Source organism: Hyperolius riggenbachi, chromosome 6, assembly GCF_040937935.1.
Source record: "Hyperolius riggenbachi isolate aHypRig1 chromosome 6, aHypRig1.pri, whole genome shotgun sequence".
NCBI lineage: Eukaryota > Metazoa > Chordata > Amphibia > Anura > Hyperoliidae > Hyperolius > Hyperolius riggenbachi.
The window spans coordinates 6,728,142-6,749,837 of record NC_090651.1 but is presented as its reverse complement, the minus strand read 5'-3'; the positions used below and the strand labels follow the sequence as shown (position 1 = coordinate 6,749,837).

At 46.0% G+C, this 21,696-nt stretch overlaps 1 protein-coding gene across 1 annotated transcript in view; it reads right to left on the bottom strand.

Moving 5' to 3' along the window:
* Positions 1-5,294: 5,294 nt before the first annotated feature.
* LOC137520638 (ATP-dependent RNA helicase DDX25-like) overlaps positions 5,295-21,696 on the bottom strand; it is a 57,679-nt gene continuing 41,277 nt past the window's right edge. Inside the window, exons 8-12 of the mRNA XM_068238793.1 lie at positions 20,446-20,623; positions 19,129-19,366; positions 17,556-17,718; positions 10,333-10,521; positions 5,295-5,653 (exon numbers count right to left, since the gene is read on the bottom strand). Of these exons, the coding sequence (XP_068094894.1) occupies positions 5,592-5,653; positions 10,333-10,521; positions 17,556-17,718; positions 19,129-19,366; positions 20,446-20,623 (830 nt within the window). The 3' untranslated portion in view covers positions 5,295-5,591. The remainder of the gene's footprint in view (positions 5,654-10,332; positions 10,522-17,555; positions 17,719-19,128; positions 19,367-20,445; positions 20,624-21,696) is intronic.

Here is a 21,696-nt window from a genome sequence, read left to right as displayed (position 1 = left end):
CCATCCTTTTAAACAATACCAGTTGCCTGGCAGTCCTGTTGATCTTTGTCTGCAGCAGTGACTGAATCACACACCTGAAACAAGCATGCAGCTAATCCAGTCTGTCTTCAGTCAGAGCACCTGATCTGCATGCTTGTTCAGGGGCTGTGGCTAAAAGCATTAGAGACACCGGATCAGCAGGAGAGTCAGGCAGCTGGTATTTGAAAAGGAAAAATCCATATCCTCAGTTTGTTCCCTTTAAGAGAGCCTCTGGGCACCCACTCTGCCGTCTCCATGACAGCAGAACTCTGATCACATGATAAAGAGTCAGTGAAAGTGGCTCCTGATTGGCTCACAAAGTAAACCAAAGGGGATTTGCTCACAGTGATGACAGGGTCAGGAGCCAATGACCAGCTCACAGAGCTCAGCCGCCAGAGTGTAAGACGAGTGAGCAGCGCAATCTGCGGGAACGACAGAAGTGCAAGAATGCACTGTGGCGGTGATGTGAAATCTACACCCTGGCAGGTATTAGAGCATCAAAACAGGGTATAGATTTCAATCACCGCCGCCCAGAAGCAGTTAATAAAACTGATCAGTGCCCATCACAGGCAGAGAACATTGTGCCATCAATAAAAACATGAAATCTGGAAACTGAAGTCCATTTAATTAAAAAAAATAAAATTATGAAACATAGAAAAACAGTGCAACATTCATCCCCCCCCCGCTAACATTTCTACCCCGCACAGTGATCACAACGCACAGCCAATCTGACGGAAACCGGCGTGATATTGGGATCGGTTTCTGCAGGACAGCAGATTCTATATCTGCAGCTCACGGAACCGGCTGCTGGACCTGAAGCATCTCACACTCCAAAAAAGGGAACAAAAAATTCAAACCACAATAAAACTTCTGCACCAACAAAAAAAATAAAAACATCTGAATACAAATACTACCAAGACAAACAGCGGCAAGTCTGCAGTGTCAAAAACAACTCCAACCAAGACTGCTCCAGGGAACAGACACGCTAAATGCTGGGCTTTTATTGCAGTCTGGACCTCCACAGTGGAGATCTCTGCAGTAATGACACACACGGTCTGACGCATGCACTGTTGTGGAGACCGCACATCAGCAGAGAACCGCATGCTGTGCATGTACCCTGGTGCATGGGCAACGCAAGTGTTGTGTTCATGCAACCCGTGTGGTCATGCTAATTGCACAACATGCAGTATGGTAAGCGCAGGGCAAGATCACTGCCAGTACATTCATCAGGCCCTGTAGTGACAATTTAAACTGTCACCTAAAGCCATCACAAGGCAACCGACTTGGCTGAAGCCCCCATAAGAATAGCCGGCAGTAGGGTTGGTCAGCGAGATGCAAATAATTGCAACTTGCATGCAAATTGTTTGCAAGCTCAATCAAAACCAGCAGAAATGCCTCCATTCCATTCTGCACGTCATTTGCATTTAATTTCAATGCACTCAGAATTACTAACATCTCAGTGACCATTTCTAGCAGTCTGACAACCAATCTCCTTGTCAGGAGACATCGGCACAAGTTACATTTTCTTGGCCAAAATAATCCATCGTGTAATTCTCATCTAATTAAAATCTAACGTGTGTTCCGAGAATAGTAAAGCTGTTAACTACATGACAAACATTTCACTCACTTCCTGTTTGCATTCATTTCCTGCTACCCACTGTATACATGAAGACAGGAAGTGAAATGCATGCAGCGGCAAAGCAGGAAATGGGTGCAGAGAACAGGAAGTGAGTGAAATGCATGCAGCGGTGTGAAGCAGGAAACTGGTGTAGAGATCAGTAAGTGAGTGAAATGCATGCAGCGGGAAAGCAGGAAACTGGTGCAGAGAACAGGAAGTGAGTGAAAAGCATGCAGCGGGAAAGCAGGAAACTGGTGCAGAGAACAGGGAGTGAAACGCATGCAGCGGCAAAGCAGGAAATGGGTGCAAAGAACAGGAAGTGAGCGAAATGCATGCAGCGGGAAAGCAGGAAACTGATGCAGAGAACAGGGAGTGAGTGAAATGCATGCAGCGGTGTGAAGCAGGAAACTGGTGTAGAGATCAGGGAGTGAAATGCATGCAGCGGTGTGAAGCAGGAAACTGGTGCAGAGAACAGGAAGTGAGTGAAATGCATGCAGCGGCAAAGCAGGAAATGGGTGCAGAGAACAGGAAGTGAGTGAAATGCATGCAGCGGCAAAGCAGGAAATGGGTGCAAAGAACAGCAGGTGAGCGAAATGCATGCAGCTGGAAAGCAGGAAACTGGTGCAGAGAACAGGAAGTGAGTGAAATGCATGCAGCGGTGTGAAGCAGGAAACTGGTGCAGAGATCAGGGAGTGAGTGAAATGCATGCAGAGGCAAAGCAGGAAATGGGTACAGAAAACAGGGAGTGAAATGCATGCAGCGGTGTGAAGCAGGAAACTGGAGCAAAGAACAGGAAGTGAGTGAAATGCATGCAGAGGCAAAGCAGGAAATGGGTACAGAGAACAGGGAGTGAAATGCATGCAGCGGTGTGAAGCAGAAAACTGGTGCAGAGAGCAGGAAGTGAGTGAAATGCATGCAGCAGCAAAGCAGGAAATGGGTCCAGAGAACAGGAAGTGAGTGAAATGCATGCAGCAGCAAAGCAGGAAATGGGTCCAGAGAACAGGAAGTGAGTGAAATGCATGCAGCAGCAAAGCAGGAAATGGGTACAGAGAACAGGAAGTGAAATGCATGCAGTGGGAAAGCAATAAATCGATTCAGAGAACAGGAAGTGCATCTGACAAAAAAATCCTGGAGGGTGCTGTAACTCCTCCACAAAGAGACAAACGTTTTGGCAGCAGTTACTCCTTATGCACGGCAGATGTAGATAGTTCATTCTTCATCCCCACTAGATCACAATAGCGCTATAACATGCACTGGCCTGTAGCAGAGAACAGAAAGCCCCCCACGAATCCATTTCACCAACCTACACAATGGCTGCTAGTGTGCCTACTCGGTGATCAATACCAGTGCACTATGCAGCCCAGTACAATTTAAATTCCTCATATTTGCAATGTATGCTTCAGCCTGAACACTGCTGTCATAACCTCCCTTTCATATCATCTGCCAGGATATATGGGGGCAGCTTAAGTCTGCAGGCTTATAGGGGAACCCCGAATCTCACGGATCACCCTCTTACTGCAAGGGCTGCTGGGAAATCTTTCAGGACCTCTGTATAGCAGCAGATTGTGGCTATTAGCTTTGATGGCCACAGAATCTTCCTGTAGGGAAGAATTTCACATACAGCGACTTCTCTGCTTACCCCTGGTCTACAGATCAAACAGACCCATTCTAGTCAGGGCTGGAGGGACAGCTGCAATTTTACAGAATTTTAGCTGAAAAGTTTAGGTTACAAAACCGTGGCGAGTAAAACTTCCACCTCTAAAGTGATTTTAACACCTCATTTTGCTGCAACTGTGGCAGTCCAGGATGTGGTGTAATCTCATGTGAAAGTCTATCAGACGTTCACCTGTGTGCGTGTTCACAGTGCATAACCCTGTGCCATAGAAAACCTTAACAAAACTTGTGATGCATAACATGCAAACCAACTAAAAGTAGCATAAACATACTTGTGTCCAACAAACTAACGTTACATAAAACACACCAATTATCAACTTTACATAGAAAACAAAAACAAATATATAAAAAAGTGACCTTCCTGTGACTTGCAAGAAAAGTGAATTAGCAGACAGCTGAAACCTGACAGATTGATGAGTGACAATATGGACAACTTCACATGCAGCAATGAAAGGCCCTGAACGATGGATGAATTATTGCAAAGAAAAGGCCCTGACCTATGGATGAATACACTATCAAAAGCACAGCGTACCAACCAGATCCCTAATATGCTCAACAAACCAGCACAGCTTCAATGTGGCAGCACAATACAGAAATATGAAGCAAATACAATGACTAATAAAACTGGCAACATAAAATAAAGTATCCATATATCTCACCCACCATTGCTGCTGGTGTCTGATATGACCCAGGGCAAAATGCTGACCTAATAGGTGAAAAATGCTGTCAAAGTGCCCAGTGCAATATAAAAATTCATGTGCAGGAGAAATATACCAATAATGTACCCTATGGCAATACTTTAGAGTGATTCAAGTCAATCAAGTAGTGCAAGATGATGAAGCAATACTCCTAGATACTTATGGATATCATAGCTTATTGCTATTGCAGCCTGGAGGTCAGGACTCTGCAGTCAGGCTCCTCCGGCTGTCATACTCACATGGGATCGGTCGTTAGGACTCCGTGGCTCCCGTCAGACTTGTGCGGCGTGGTGTGTCCACGATCCGGAGTCATTCTCCCACACACCTGTCCTCAGACCACTCGCGGCATGCATTGTGTGCCCGGCGTCAGTGTGCAGCTTGGCTTTGAGGAGAGAGCTCCGGGTCCACACTGGCTTGGGTAGTGATCGCTCACTGCGGGGTGGTTGTCCCGCCCACCGATGAGTTTCGCCCCTCTCACCGGGGCTTTCTCAAGGTGGAATGAGTGCTCACTGCCCAAGCCGACGTAAACCCAGAACTCTGCTCACAGAGCCAAGCTGCAGGCTGCTGCTGGGCGCACAACGCACGCTGCTAGAGGTCTGAAGACAAAGGTGTGTGGGAAACCGCTCCGGATCATGAAGACGCAGCACTTCACAAGTCTGACCGGACCCACGGAATCCATCGGCAGATCCCACGGGAGTAGGACAGCCGGAGGAACCTGAATGCAGAGGCCTGACCGCAGGTATATGCCTGCAGCAAAACCACAAAGGCTGCAATTTCAATAAAAAGCTATGCACATAGATCTGACCAGCTCCATGCACCCAGCCATACAGGATATTAAGGCAGGCAATCACCACCCCCCTCTGAAAAGAACTGCATAAACATTGCATTGTAATAAGCTTGCCATTGAGAGGGAGGGACTAAACAACCGAGCTAGCTCAAGTGTAGCACAGAGTGAGGGGTGCGCCATTGGTGGGGGGCACTGTCCTTTGGGTATTCTGAACCCACACTGACAGTTTGCATAGGCTGTGTGATGATGTTAGTGTCCATGATCCCACCTGTGTCCTAGAAATCAATAAGCAAGTAAACTAATCAGCTAAGTACCAGAGTGGTCAGACTACGTGATTCACCTGTCTGAAGCGTATCGTGGCACCAAGCCACTTCATCAGGTATACCTCCAATCATGCAGCCTCTGATGGGTTCCTGCTACTCAGGTGAGCATTATTATTCTTACATGGGGATGTATGGGAATTGTATTTAGGACACTGGCTGCTGCAACCAATCCTTTGTGAGGAATATACATTATGTGAATCAGGTCAGCGACTTGTACTATTACTACCATGCTCTTCAGGATGCAGAGAGGTCATTTTACATTGTGAGCTTGATTTCTGTATTGTGCCACGTGACTTGTCAAGTACTCAGTGGTTTCCCATAAATGAAAAGGAAAGCATATAGTGTACTCATCCACAGTCCGGGGCCCCTCTATTGACTGATTTAGGATTGCAGCTGGTGTGCAGGGAGAAAGGTCGGCAGAAGTCACAGGGGTTTATTTACAATAAGTGCATATTTTATAGCCGATTGCAGAATCACTGGCAGAGTTTTCCCATCTCCAGCACATCTCCTGTGTTCAGCCTCTTAATCTTCGTATCTGAAAAGACATTGCGTAACAAATATGAGTCATCATTATATATTGGGGAAGAGAAAATGCATTTCTCGACATTGTGCAATATTCCTTCACAGCAGCATAAAGCAACGTCTTCTAAGTATGAGGCCCGGGACCCGCTGGGAGAGCTTTTGTAGAGCTTGCAGATCACCGGAGATCAGTAACGCACTACACCAGTGGATCTCTAGGAGGCGATCCCACACCTAGCATTGTGATTACAGATCGCTGCATTTTGGGAGGGATCCCGGAACCATTGCATCAGTGGCTGCAGTAGCCAAATTACAATCGCTCTGAGATTAGCTTTCCAAATTGCGTCACTTTTACGGCAAATCGTGGGTGCTTTGCTGTAAAGCGCCCATAGGGGGTCCCAGGCCTTAAAAAGTGGTATAAAACCCTGACATAATATTCAATAAAAACAGGTTTTCCTACTTTTTATATGCCATAGTTGTAATTTCTAAATGCATAATACTTACGCACAAAAGCAAATAGAAGTTCCCGAAGTACAATTTTATTGCTCTGTGAGCTGACTTTGCATTCTATTCATAACCGGTTTATTCATCTTAAATGAGTTATCCGGGAAAAGAAAGAAAATAAACTACTTACCAGGGGCTTCCTCCAGCCCCCAGCATGTCCCTCGCCGCAGCCCTGCCCACAGCCGTTCGCCGCAGCTCCATCCTGGTCCCCGGCGATGACGTCAGGGCGACCTCCAGGTAGTTCTGTGCCTGCGCAGTCCGCTCCGGCCCACGTGGCGGTGATTGACAGCGCCGCTCGCGCAGTACGGTACAACCTGGGGGTCGCCCTGACGTCATCGCCGGGGACGAGGGTCGGAGCTCCGGCAAACGGCTGCGGGCAGAGCTGCGGCGAGGGACATGCTGGGGGCTGAAGGAAGCCCCCGGTAAGTAGCGTTTATTTTCTTTATTTTTCCCGGATAACTCCTTTAATTTAAGCAGAAATACTTTGATTTTCTGTCTGTGTTCAGGAGCTTCTACAGTCAGTAAATGTGTCACATTCCTCAATTGATACAATTAAGTGAACACAAGATAACATTATCTACAGTTCCAAATGGATCCAGGAACTTGTAAAGTCCCGTGTTAAACCCTTTGAATGCTGTTCTAGTAAAAAAAAAATGCTGGTAGTATATAATATGCTGTAAATCTTTTAGAGCAAAGAAGAAATGCTGAGTTACATTCTACTAAAGTAAACCAGTAACAAAAAACAAAAAAGAAAAACTCTCCTACTCCACTCTGGGATCCAGGTGCTTCCCTCTCCCAACTAAAGAGGCTTCCGCGTCCACTGCAAAGCCCCACCCACTGCTGGGACCCCACAAAAAGCAAGCCATAAACATTGGTGCTCCTGCATGGGCACAGTAGTAGCAGCCTTTGGCTCCGGTGGAAATAGAGCACGATCAGATCCGCTCTACTATAGTCAGCTGGCACCTGCACAGTAGAGCAGCCCAGATCGGGCTCTGCCATTTCCACCAGAGCCTTTCGGGAAGCCTGCACAGGAGCACAGACCAGGAGACTTTTGGGGTCCCATTGCTGGATCATCTCTGGTAAGGCCAGGGAAGCCTCTTTAGGATCCAGAGGCAAGTACCCCCGGGCCACTTTATTTCCTTACAAGTTTACTTTAAGCCCACTTTGAGGAATGGATGTAAAAACAGGGCTGTGGAGTCGGTGCAAAAATCTTCGACTCCAACTCAGACTCCTCAGTTTATGAAATCATAACTCCGACTCCGGGTACCCAAAATGGCTCTGACTCCTCAGCCCTGTGTAAAAATACCATCTATAAGCTCTACCAATTGGTGTGCAGGAGCTGGCAGAAGCCTTGTTCCACACAAAAGGTAGCAGCCATCTTGAATTCTTATGGTCATTTTATCAACAAATCAAGGAGTCATTGCCAAGCTCAGTAGATGGGGCTGCCACATCACCCAGCTGTTCAGACAGCAAGGGGCAGGGCACAGTCTGGACTCTGGAGAAGAGGACAGCCTATGGCACAGAGTCTGCGTTACAGGAAGTTAGCAGTGTCTGCTATTTAAAGTGAACCAGAGACAAAGTACCCTCATGTATGTCACCATATATATCAGTGGGAACATTAGAGAAATCACCTACCCTGCTCTCCGTTTCATCCTTCACTGCTCAGCCTGCCTGTTATCAGCCCTGATAAAATACCTGACTGAGCATTCAGTCTGGCTTTGCTCAGGAATCTTTATAAGAGTGTCTTCTCTGATGTCTTTTCAAGCCCAAGCCTGCCCCCTCCTGGCTCTGCTATAATGACTCAGCTATAATGATTCCTGAGCAAAGCCAGATTGTTATCAGCCCTGATAAAATCCCCGACTGAGAATTCAAACAGGCTGAGCAGTGAAGGATGAAAGAGCAGGGTAGGTGTTTTCTCTAATGTTTCCATATATATGGTGAAAGACATGAGGGTGCTTCATCCCTGGTTCAATTTAAGGGTGTTTTAAAGGACATCAGTTAACAAGCTTTTAAACAGATGGCAAAAAAACTGTACAATCAAGACTCTTACTGGGCACCTTACAATTTTATGTATTATGAGGAACTACCTGAAGTATTAAGTCAAAGAATATGGACTCAGTTTACCCTTCTACTTCATAGATTTGTTTTACCTTCACCTTGACAGTTAGTGGGGCAGAAGTTTGTGCAATCAGGTTTTCTGACGACAAACATCAAAGGCGTCAGACAAGAGCGAAGAGCAAGCCTATCAGACGATCGAGAGGTTCGGCAACTAATGTAAGGTCAACAAGCTTGTCCTCAACTCAGCAAAAACTGGAACGGACCATCTATTTCAGGGGAAAAACCCTGAGCTACCCCTGGCTCTCACTGAGGGCTCTGCAAGTCTCAGACGCTCGCCTCCTGAGTACTACCATCTCTAGGGACTTTAAAGAGAAGGTCCAAGCAAAATTTAAAAAAAAAAAAAAAAAAAAAAAAAAAAATGAGTTTCACTTACCTGGGGCTTCTACCAGCCCCATGCAGCCATCCTGTGCCCTCGTAGTCACTCACTGCTGCTCCAGTCCCCTGCTGGCAGCTTGCCGAACTCGGAGGTCGGCGGGACGCATTGCGTACATTTGCAGGAACATTAACACATACATTTTTACGCATTACTGGTTCAATGCGTACATTTTTTTATTTTACTTGGCCATTCCCTTTAAGTGGGAAGAGCACTCATCCAAACTGCATAAAAAAGCCCAACAGCTGTTCTGCCTGCACCAACTGAAAAAGTAAAAAAAAAAAAAAAAAAAAAAAAGTCTTGCACCCTCCTAAACTGCTTCTACTCCACTACCTCTATTCTATTCTCCTCCATCATCGTGTGTTGTACTGAGGTGCCTCCTTGAAGCTACAGAGTCTTCAGAACTTCAGATTATAGGGACCCCACGCCTACCTCTTGACCTCCTCCAGACTGCAATCCAGGGCTGTAAGGATCGCCAACAATTCCTCCAACCCCACAATGGCTACCTCAAATTGCTCCCATCCAGTCAATGCTTCAGGGCCATTTCCGCCAGGACCTCCAGGCACGGAAACTGTCCCCCCAAGTTGTCCTGGTCCTAAACTCAGCCTCAGACTCCACCCTCCACCCAAACAGCTCTCTTTAATGTGCTATAAGTGTTCCCACCAATAGGCAATTTGTGAATTCTTTTATTTATTTTTTTTACAAATACTGGCAGGCTAAGGGTTAAAGATTCAGTCTCAATATTTGGGTGAAGGATTTGATTCATTTTTTTTTTGTCACATATATTCCCCACATCTTGTTCTTCCCAGGAGGGGATTAAGGAGGATTATGTGACTGGATAGTGTACCAGTTAAGGGCACCGCCTTTGACATGGGAGACCAGAGTTCATTCATATCCTGGCTAGGGTCAGTAGAAGTCCTGGGGCAAGACTTCCTAAGCTTGTTTGCACCTAGGGAGTTTTATTTTATTTATTTTTAGAGCCGGCGGTTTTTAAAACTGCCCTGAAATCGTTAGTGCAATGGATCCTTATGGGATAGTTCATTCAGCGCATTGCGTCCTTTCTGTTCACAAGAGCGCTGCCTGCACCATTTTCGGGATGACTGCTACAATGGAAGGTATAGGAAAAGCGCAAAACACTCACAAATTTCTTTATCCGGCGATTGCATTTAAGAATAATTTGTATTTTCCGGGTCCAAGAAAATCACTGGCGTCAGTTTTTGATTTTAGAAGTGAACAAAGCCGTAAGGTGCCCATACACTCGTCAGATTGGCAGCAGATAGATAAGAAATGCATCTGATGATCTGATGCGTTTTTAGAACATTTTTTTACCAGGATAAAATTCCAACAGATTTCAGTTTGAAATCTATTGAAATTCGATCTGATGGCTTTTTTGCCATCAGATTTCCATTAAGGCCAATGCAAACTGATAAGCAATCTCATCAGATCGATCTACATTTTCCACCCTGCCAGTTCGATGGAAATCCATCAAAATCGATAGAAATCGGCCATCGATCGGTCGATTGGCCAACCGATTTGCAATCGATCGGTCAGAAAATCGGCTGAGTGTATGGGCCCCTTAAGACTGCAGGGTGGGGGCCTCTTGAGCACATCCCAGTAGCTGCAGCTCTTGAGCGCTATGAGTCCAACAGGAGAAAATCGCTATAGAAATGTTAGGATTATTATGTAAAGTGACAACTTACCGAAGTGATCCTCGATCTCGTGCAGCATGTACAAGCAGCAGCTCTCCACAAGACTGATGGCAATCCCCTTCTTGCCAAATCTTCCGGTACGGCCAATGCGGTGCAGATAAGTCTCCAGATCAATCAGTCCCTCAGTGTTCATTGGCAGATCGAAATTCACCACCACAGACACTTGCTCGATGTCGATTCCTAATGTCAGAAATGAGACATTCCAGGCTTGATTGTGCAGAGATTGCATTACACAAACAAAAACGCGCCAAGAACCAGTTCTGATGGAATTTCAAAGCAAAAATTACAAAATCAATACTTACCTTAGTGTTCCTGAGGCTTCCCAGATCTTCCTGCAGCCCACAGACCATGCGCGGGGACCTAAGCCAGCGCTGGGCAATCTATGGCCCGAGGGCCGGCACTAGGTCTCTGGCCCACCGACAGGCAGCTGGATTCCTCTCCTCTCAGAGCTGCGAGCAGGCGGCGGGATATTTGAAAATCACCTTGATCGCCAAATTCCTGCGTCGCGTCCTAATGGCATCACGTGATGGGACATGCCAGCTTATTACACGTCCTGACATCCAATCATGTGACGCCCTGTTGCCATGGAGATGTGACGCAGGAATCAGCAAGTTTCAAATCCCCCGCGACTCTGCAGGGTGATGAGGGTTGGAATTTACCCCCTGGCAGTATGATTAGTTCCAGATTTTAGGGTCTTTTCAGCAAGTTTCAGACCCTAAAAATCATGCCGCCAGAGTCACTGCAGCAGCCCCAGCACTGCAATTTTCCCTCCGTCCTCTGGGTGGCACTGTAACTCAGAAGAGATCGCCGTCTGATCTCACTACAGTGTGATTCAGAGCCTTGGAGGACAGGAAGGAGAACGGCTCCTGACGTCTGGATCCCCCGGTAAGTGTGTCAACCGGCCCACTGCGCGCTATACTCTGCATAGAGCTCCCTGTGGCTAACTAGAGCTTAGCTCAGGCTTACCGTCAGGGAGGTTAAGGGATGAGGCCTGCAGCAGGAGGCGCGGGCTGCTTAAAGTTTGCCCAGCCCGCTATAAACATATGAGAAGAGCTTGTCGAATACATTTCCCGTGGTTGTGCTCCTGTCCATATAAGAGTTTGTCTGCACATGCCCTGTAGAACAAAGGCCCTCGTGCAGGACTGTATTCCTCCGTCTTACTGGGCATGTGTGAACCATACTCCAGCATGCCCAGTATGGAGAGCCGAGAGGAGATCTGAGCAGCAACAGAGGGCTACAACAGGATCCGGAGAGCCTCAGGATCATTCAGAGACAGAGGAGAAAAATGGACGCTGAAAGAAGACAATTAAATGAACAGCCAAAGCAAATAGTGGTTTGCAAAAGTATTCGGCCCCCTTGAAGTTTTCCACATTTTGTCATATTACTGCCACAAACGAATCAATTTTATTGGAATTCCACGTGAAAGACCAATACAAAGTGGTGTACACGTGAGAAGTGGAGCGAAAATCATACATAATTCCAAACATTTTTTACAAATAACTGCAAAGTGGGGTGTGCGTAATTATTCAGCCCCGTTTGGTCTGAGTGCAGTCAGTTGCCCATAGACATTGCCTGATGAGTGCTAATGACTAAATAGCGTGCACCTGTGTGTAATCTAATGTCAGTACAAATACAGCTGCCCAGAGAATATTGGGAGCAACAACATCGTGAAGTCCAAAGAACACACAAGACAGGTCCAAGACAGGTCAGGGATAAAGTTATTGAGAAATTTAAAGCAGGCTTAGGCTACAAAGAGATTTCCAAAGCCTTGAACATCCCACGGAGCACTGTTCAAGTGATCATTCAGAAATGGAAGGAGTACGGCACAACTGTAAACCTACCAAGACAAGGCCATCCACCTAACCTCACAGGCCAAACAAGGAGAGCGCTGATCAGAAATGCAGTCAAGAGGCCCATGGTGACTCTGGACGAGCTGCAGAGATCTACAGCTCAGGTGGGAGACTCTGTCCATAGGACAACTATTAGTCATGCACTGTACAAAGTTGGCCTTTATGGAAGAGTGGCAAGAAGAAAGCCGTTGTTAACAGAAAAGCATAAGAAGTCCCGTTTGCAGTTTGCCACAAGCCATGTGGGGGACACAGCAAACATGTGGAAGAAGGTGCTCTGGTCGGATGAGACCAAAATGGAACTTTTTGGCCAAAATGCAAAGCGCTATGTGTGGCAGAAAACACTGCACATCCCTCTGAACACACCATCCCCACTGGTGGTGGCAGCAACATGCTCGGGGGGGTGCATCTCTTCAGCAGGAACAGGGAAGCTGGTCAGAGTTGATGTGAAGATGTATGTAGCCAAATACAGGGCAAACTTGGAAGAAAACCTCTTGGAGTCTGCAAAAGACTTGAGACTGGGGCGGAGGTTCACCTTCCAGCAGGACAATGACCCTAAACATAAAGCCAGGGCAACAATGGAATGTATTAAAACAAAACATATCTATGTGTTAGAATGGCCCAGTCAAAGTCCAGATCTAAATCCAATCGAGAATCTGTGGCAAGATCTGAAAACTGCTGTTCACAAACGCTGTCCATCTAATCTGACTGAGCTGGAGCTGTTTTGCAAAGAAGAATGGGCAAGGATTTCAGTCTCTAGCTGTGCAAAGCTGGTAGACATACCCTAAAAGACTGGCAGCTGTAATTGCAGCAAAAGGTGGTTCTACAAAGTATTGACTCAGGGGGCCGAATAATTACGCACACCCCACTTTGCAGTTATTTGTAAAAAAAATGTTTGGAATCCTGTATGATTTCTGTTCCACTTCTCACACATACACCACTTTGTATTGGTCTGTCATGTGGAATTCCAATACAATGGATTCATGTTTGTGTCAGTAATGTGACAAAATGTGGAAAACTTCAAGGGGTGCGAATACTTCCAAGGTGAGAAACCTGCATGTATTTTTATCTGAGGCAGTGTCGGTGAGGGAGTAGAATATATTTAAAGAGGAGCTGTTAGGTATAAGGTCTCAGAGAAAATAAACACATATCAGTAGCTAAAGATTGGCTGTACTTACATTACATATGCATTTCACTGTCCACGTTTGGATTTCACAGAATTTTTATATAGTATATGCAGAGAATGATGCTCCTGACAGCCCATGGCAGGTTCCATGTTTGTGAAGCCAAATGTGTCCTCATGTCCTGCCTGCTTCTGATCACAGAGGAGCTCGTACAGAATAACACAGTGTGCAGTGAATATTAATGAGCCATGTGGCTAGGAACAATAGCGGACTCCTGCAGAGTACTCTTCCCGGAGATTTATCTGTGCTGTGGCTGGACTGAGTTAGAAGCTGCTGAAACTTGATCCCGTCTTCTCCTTAGCAGCCGAGGGGAGGGCCCCAGAATGCTTTGCAGTATGGAATGCGGCTTGCGTCCTCCTTAGGAGCTTAGCTGTGCTGATAAGCACACATTAAATGTAAGAGAGATTTTTATCTTTAGTAATGTCTTTTTGGCTTCTGTCTAAACTGTTTAACACAGGAGAATAGAGGTTTAAATTAGCTTCTGCAGCCTGACAGTTACTCTTTAAAAAATACTAGTTCTCAGTTCCCATTAAAGTCCCCATTTTTTTCCCCTCGCGATCGATCGGTCGGCCAGAAAATCGGCTGAGTGTATGGGCTGCTTTACTCTTTAAGCATTTTGACACAAAACATGAAGATAAGTTTGCAAAATTGACAATTTGTTTTTCTTGAAATGTTTGAGTATTAAAAAAGCATAGTGCAGTCACAGAGGAAATGGTTACTAAAGCCACAGCCAGACATCCCGCAGCAGCGACAGCCAGCTTTATTGTGCCTGAGGAAATAGTCTGGACTTCACGGGGGTGCCTTTTTCATGCAATCTATATCTATAGCTATCTATATATGTTACGGCCAGAACACGAAGTGTGGCCACTTCGCGTTCTGGCCGGCCAATGTGCGAACTGCCCGCTGTGCTGCGGCCAACGTTAGAAATGGAATGTTTCCCTCTGAAGATTAATGCGTTTTCTGGCTGTCTCTGGCCAAATGTAACAAAACAAAAATTAGTCAATTTAATGAAATGAAGCCGTCAGCAATGTAACGGATGAAGCCGTCGGCTTCAGCCATCTCTCCTCCCCCTGCGCCTCTCTCTCTCTCTCTCTCTCATATGGGTGCTGCAGGGAGGGGGTGGCCACACTTTGGGTTCTGGCCGTAACATATAAAAATCGGATGTATGTGTACGGCGATCCGTGCCTTGACCGATTTGAACGCAACTTGGTATACAGAACCCTTACTACCTGGGATGATAGGTTCTGGGGGTCTTGCGTCCCCCCTGCACACCTGGGCGGAGCTACAAACAGCAAATCAGATTTCACCCATTCATGTCAATGGAAAAAATGTAAAAGGCTGCCATTCTCACAGTAATCAAGCCAGAGTCCCCACACTTGGCACAGTTGGTCACTTGGTGACCGAGGTTACAAATCCAGGAAAAGTGGGCGGAGCATAAAAGAGCCAATCAAAATTTCAGCCAATCATTTTCAATGGTAAAATGTTAACTGCAGCCACTGGGTGACTGGGATTACATTCAGGAAAGTAGGTGGAGCCTACAAAAGCCAATACAAAAGTCACCTATTGATTTTCAAGGGGAATATTTAACCACTTGAGGACTGCAGGGCTAAACCCCCCTAGTGACCAGGCTATTTTTAGCTAAATTGGCCACTGCAGCTTTAAGGCCAAGCTGCAGGGCCGCACAACTCAGCACACAAGTGATCCCCCCCCCCTTTTCTCCCCACCAACAGAGCTCTGTTGGTGGGGTCTGATCGCACCCCCATGTTTATTTTTTTTTAAATAAATATTGTTTTGTTTTTTTTGTTCAAAACCCCTGTTTCTTTAAGTTTATTCCCTCCCTCCCCACAGCCAGCCAATTATGGCGATCGGCTGTCATAGGCTTCTGCCTATGAGAGCCGATCGCTCTCTTGTCCCCCATGGGGACAGCCGTGTCGCACGGCTGTCCCCAGTGCAGCGCTGCTGCTGATCGCAGCGCTGCACCTAGTATAACAGTCTCCCGAGCGGCAATAGCCGCTCGGAGACTGAAGATGTGGTGGAGCTCCGCCCTCCGTGCATGAGATGCGCGCGCACCATGTGCGCGATCTCATGCAAAATAGAGCCCCAGGACTTTCTGCCAATTGGAGTTAGGCGGTCCTGGGGCTGCCGCCGCGGCCACGCCCTCTGGCGTGACGCAGGCGGCAGGAGGTTAAACTGCTGCTATTCTTACACTGTTAATAGAGGCTTCAAACTTGCTACAGTCAGTAATTGGGTGACTGGGGTTCAAATGCACTAAAGGGGAGGAACCAAAAACAGCCAATCAGATTTCCTTGGTGGATAAACTGCTTCCATTCACACATTTTTGATGCCAGGAACCTGAAAGTTTACAAACCTGGTCATTGAGTGACTGTGTGTCCAGGTTACAAAAAGTGGGCGGAGTCAAAAACAAATTTTCACAGGGAAAACAAACTGCTGCCATTCTTACACTCTTAATGGCAGGGTTTGCAAACTTTGCACAGTTTGTTACTGGGTGACTTGGATTAATATTCAGAGAAGTGGGTGGAGCCTTAAAAAGCCAATCAAAATTCACCGATTTTCAAAGGGAATATTTACATTGCTGCCATTCCTATACTCCTAATGGCAGAAGCCTCAAACCTGGTGCAGTCGGTCATTGGGTGACAAGGGTTCAAATTCTGGAAAGGGGCGGAACCACAAACCGTCAAACAAATTTGTTTAATTTCTATGGGAATATACAAATTGATACCAAGGACCCCAAAGCTCAAACTTGGTCATTGAGTGACTGCATGTCAAGGTCAGAAAAGGTGGGCGGAGCCAATAACTAAACTTTTTACATGGAGAAATATAAACTGCAGCCCTTTTTACACTGTTAATGGCAGTGTTCCCAAACTTGGGATTAATATTCAGGAAAGTGGGTGGAGCTTAGAACAGTCAATCAAAATTCACCTATTGATTTTCAAGGGGAATATATGCCATTCTTACACCGTTAATGGCAGAGTCCTCAAATCTGGTACAGTCATTGGGTGACGGGTTCAAATACTGAAAGGGGGGCGGGGCCACAAACACTCAAATTTGTTTAATGTCAATGGTAAAATGTAAAGTACTAATGACCAAGTTTATGAGCTTTTGGGTCCTTGGCACGGTTAATGTCAGGATTCTCAAACTTTGCCCAGATGGTCACTGGGTGACTGAGATTAATATTCAGGGAAGTGGGTGGGGCCTTTAATAGCCAATCAATCAAGCCTGCTACAGTTGGTCATTGGGTGACTGGGGTTCAAATACTGGAGAGGGGCGGAGCCACAAACAGCCAATCAGTTTTGTTTAATTTCTATGGGAATATATAATTTGATGCCAAAGACCCTAACGTTCCAAAACTTGGTCATTGAGTGTGTTAGGGTTAGAAAAAGTGGGCGGAGCCAACAGCAGCCAAATACATCCCTGGGCAACGCCAGGTCATCAGCTAGTTCATGATAAAAGTATGTAAGCCAGTGTTGCCCACCCAGATACAGACGTTTAGAAATGTCAGCTCGAGACTGTTCAGTACATGTTCACAATTTCCAATCCTGTGTCGCACTATGTCAGAGATCGGCCATTTACAGCACAGGCCCAATGTCAGACTTTGGAAAAATGGCTGCCGCTAGGTGGCGGTGTTCCTGGATAAGATCCGACCCTTGCATCTCCGCTGGGCCCATCCTCCACCGTGCAATTTAAATATTACTTTAACGCATTTGGGTTTGTCACTAGGGGAATAGTTTCTGGATTTTTTTCCTGCATGGCATCACCCTATGTAGATCAAATTATTTGAACCCCTTTGGCACCATTCTGCACAATTAAACTGGCATGCGTGGAATGGGGTGGAGCTAGAGCGAGCATAAGCGGATGCCAGGTCACTTCCTTGTCCTCGTGCAAGGAGCTATAGACACCCTCCAGATCCCTGCTGCAGTCACACCTCCCAATCACTGGAAAAGTAAGGGGTTGACATGGGTATGGACGATCCAATAATTGGACTGGAAAGGGTTAAATCTTAATAAACTTGTGTCACAACGTCGACTGTTTTAAATGTTGGCCCCTTATGTGATGGAGTTTGATACCCCTGGTCTATATAGAGCAGAAATCCTTGCCCTCCCCCAACAACATTGGCATTTGGCGTTGTTGTGACTCAGCGCTGTGCGTCCTACTAACCACTCACCTCGGGCGCAGACATTTGTAGTGATGAGAACCTTCTCTTTGCCCTCACGAAATCTCTGAATAATCGCAGCTCGCTCCGTCACCGGCAGCTCTCCGCTCAGGAGCGCCACCTGGTGCCCATCGTTCATCATTTCAAGGCTGAGCCAATTAGCGCTCCTACGCGTCTGTTCAGTTAAAATCAAGAGAAGAACATCATAATGAAGACAAATACATCTGCCCATTTAGATTATAAAAAACGACTAAACACACACACAGCCTTGCCACAGGCGGCGGGCACCCAGAGGTACCAACTCCCCAGAGTGTCAGGAGAAAAACTCAGAATGGACAGCAAATCTGCATCAGAGGGACTGTAGAAGAAGTGGAGTTCCGCTCAACCTTCTACAGATTATTGAAGCATTTATTATGTAATAGACATAGTAGACAAACACTACATGTTCACCGACATGTTTCGGACGCACACTGGTCCTTAATCATAGCAATGATGATGATGATGCCCAGTGTGCGTCCGAAACATGTCAGTGAACATGTAGTGTCGTTTGTCTACTGTGTCCATTACATAATAAAGGCTTCAATAATATGTGGAACATTGAGCGGAACTCCACTTCTACAACAGTCTGTCGGGGATTGAGGCACCTGGTTCCAGGTCTGTTCCCAGCGAAAGTTAGAGCGGACTTCACCTTGAAGTTCTGCATCAGAGGGGCCGCACTATTCATCCCGGGAAGAACCTCGCCTCCTCCTGGGGCCTCCAGTGTAGCCCCATAGCTCCACCCCCTCCATCAGACTTACACCCCACCCCTCATCCTCATTTGTCCCTTTCCCCACCCCTACATTGTAAGCCTATTTGCAGGACCCTCCTCCACCTAATGAGTTGTCTGCTATATTAATTCCTACACGTTACATTATGATTATTTGTACCGTTTAACACTAATGTCCTTGTGTAACATTGTTTAATGCTGTAATGTCTGCCCTATCTACTGTACAGCACTAAGTAATAGGTAAGCATTTTATAAATAATCTTACTACAGTAATGATCTGCTTTCACAGAGCAGGAGACTAAAGGTGCCCATACACTCGTCAGATTGGCAGCAGATAGATAAGAAATGCATCTGATGATCTATCTGATGCGTTTTTAGAACATTTTTTACCAGGATAGAATTCCAATAGATTTCAGCTTGAAATTATTGAAATTCCATCTAATGGCTTTTATTGCCATCAGATTTCCATTAAGGCCAATGCAAACTGATAAGCAATCTCATCAGATCGACCAACATTTTCCACCCTGCCAGTTCGATGGAAATCCATCGAAATCGGCCGATCAGTCGATTGGCCAACCGATTTGCAATCAATCGATTTTGATCGATTGGTCAGCCAGAAAATCGGCTGAGTGTATGGGCCCCTTTACTCTAAACACCTGCACTAATCCAAATAACTGGCAACCGACCCTCCTACTGCCCAGTTTCTAGGTTTGCCATAGGAGGACTGTTTGTCTAACAAGAATGAGCTTTCCCTCTGATCTCAGCTTGGGTAACAGGCTCTCTGTAATGGAAGGAGTAGAGAAGCGGTTGTGGACTCACATGGCAGAAGATGATGGTCTGGGCGATGGTGAACGTGCTGTAGATGTTGCACAGCGCCCGCAGTTTCTGATCGTTATCCTCGCAGGCGTCGTAGAATTGCAGGATGTTATCCAGCGTCTGCTCCTCCTTCCTCAGCTTGATGATGTTTGGGTTGGGGACAACCCTCTCGGCGAAACCCCAAACACTCTCCTCGAAGGTGGCGGAAAACAGGAGCATCTGGCAGCGGTCGGTCATGGCCCTGGGGGAGGGGTGTAAAGGGGTGTGTCTGTAAACTTCATGCATTGGATGGAAAAGGTCATCAGGAATCTAACTAGTTGTCATGAAGTAGTCCATTCCGGCTTGTTTTCACATTTATGCAGATTACAAATAAACTGCAGTATCTGTTTCCAAACTGCATAAATTAGCAACCAATACAAATAATCTCATTGATCATTTCCAGATTTAGGGTCTAAAAGCCATGCAATGTTTTTTTCACAAAAGGGGGGGGGGAACCAGCTCCTGCATATAACACACTGAGGCACAGGCTTACAGCTCTGAGCTGCGGATTTCTGTCCCAAGCCTGACTCAGGATTACCATTGAAGTTAAAGAGGATCTGTACTCAAATTCTTAAAATAGAAAGCATACCATTCTATTCATTATGTTCTCCTGGGCCCCTATTTGCCGTTTCCACAGCTCCCCGCCGCGATCCTGGCATTTCATCGCCAGTTTTAGGCAGTGTTTACAAACAAAAACATGGCCGCTAACCAGGAAGTGATGTTTGTATATATCTCATGTTACAGTATACTACAATTTTTTATTACATAGACAATTATCTGCACTCCAGTCTGGGATTCTCAGTTCTCAGCATGAGACAGGCAACTTCCTTCCCCCTCAGAGCTCTATCTGAGTAGTAAACAAAGCACACAGAGCCTGCAGGGGGCGTGTATAACTTCTCCCTATCACAGCAGAGGCAGCACATTCCTCAATGGCTGACAAGGAGGTGACAAGGAAAAGATTAGATATATTACAGAGACCGTGCAACTAGGAAAGGCTGCAGTAAGCCAGACCACATTAGAACAGGTATAGGAATTTATAGTAAACAAATAAGCAGAACATTGTTACAGAGTCTTTAAGATGCAAATAATTCTGAGGAGATGCAGGATGATGCAAATTTTCACAGGTTGAAAATGGAGTCAAATCCCACCAATATGAACTTTGATTGGTGGATTTTTAAGCTGCATATAAGATTTGCATAATCCTTGGAATTCCTACCATCTCATTGACTGTTCTAATCCCCACATTCCCCCTGTGCAGGGTTATCCCTGTCCTCGGCTTACCTCTTCACGCGCACGCTGTGGTCGCAGTAACCCTGTATTCCGATCAGGATGTCCGCTTCGTCCAGCACACACACGCGTATGTTTTCTGGTGCTAAAAGCTTCAGCTTAAAGCACCAGTCCATGATGGTTCCCGGCGTGCCAACAATGATCTGGGCTTCTATTCGGCTGCCTTTAGGTGCTGAGATAAACAGTGTAAAGAAAGGTCAACTAAAAGACAGAATAAACCAAAAAACACAACAATATATGCTGCCAGGGATGATGTACAATACTAATTCACAAACAGACATCCATTTCAAACCTTTCTAAATAAATCAAGGCTAAGAAAAGCATATCATACACAACTTTATTCAGGGATATGTCCCTTTAAGAAAAAAGCCAATTTAAAAAAAAAGTGGGACGGGCCTGCAAAAATCACAACTACAAGTTGGCAATTAAAAAATCACATGGCAATCAGCAACCAATGACAGGCCGCAGGAATCCCAAGTCGTATAAACCACAGTTCACAAGCGGACGCAGGAATGGTCAATGAATGCAAATCATTCTAAGGGGAAGCAAATTTTGTGCAAACTTCTGTAGCTTGGAAATAGACCAATGAAATGGAGTATTTGCAGCTCCCCCTTGTCTGAGCCATCAAGGCCGGGAGACTCCCAAAAGAACTACGAAAATGTCTAGTGTCTATAATACACTATCAGCCTAAAATATAGTGCAGGTGGTCAGGCCTGGACTCCACAAGACCTGTGAAGGTGTCCTGTGGTATAGGACTCTATATCTATATTACATATAATACACTATCAGCCTATAATTGTTTATTTTTTTATGCAAGTATTTACTGTATATTACAGAGTACATAGTCATGTCACTGACTGTCCTCAGAGGAGCTCATAATCTATTTCCTACCATAGTCATATCTATGTATGCATCGTGCAGTGTATGTATCAGTCTAGGGCTAATTTAGGAGAAGCCAACTTATCTGTATGTTTTTGGGATGTGGGAGGAAACCGGAGTGCCCGGAGGAAACCCACGGAAAAAAAACTCCTTGCAGATGGTGACCTGGCTGAGATCCAAACTGGGGACCCAGCGCTGTAAGGCAAGATCGCTAACCACTACGTCACAGTGCTGCCCACTAATGCCTATAATATAGTGCAGCCCCCCCTACAGGTCAGGCCTGGATTCCACAAGACCTGTGAAGGCATCCTGTGGTATATGACTACATCTATATTACATATAATACACTATCAGCCTAGAATGCCT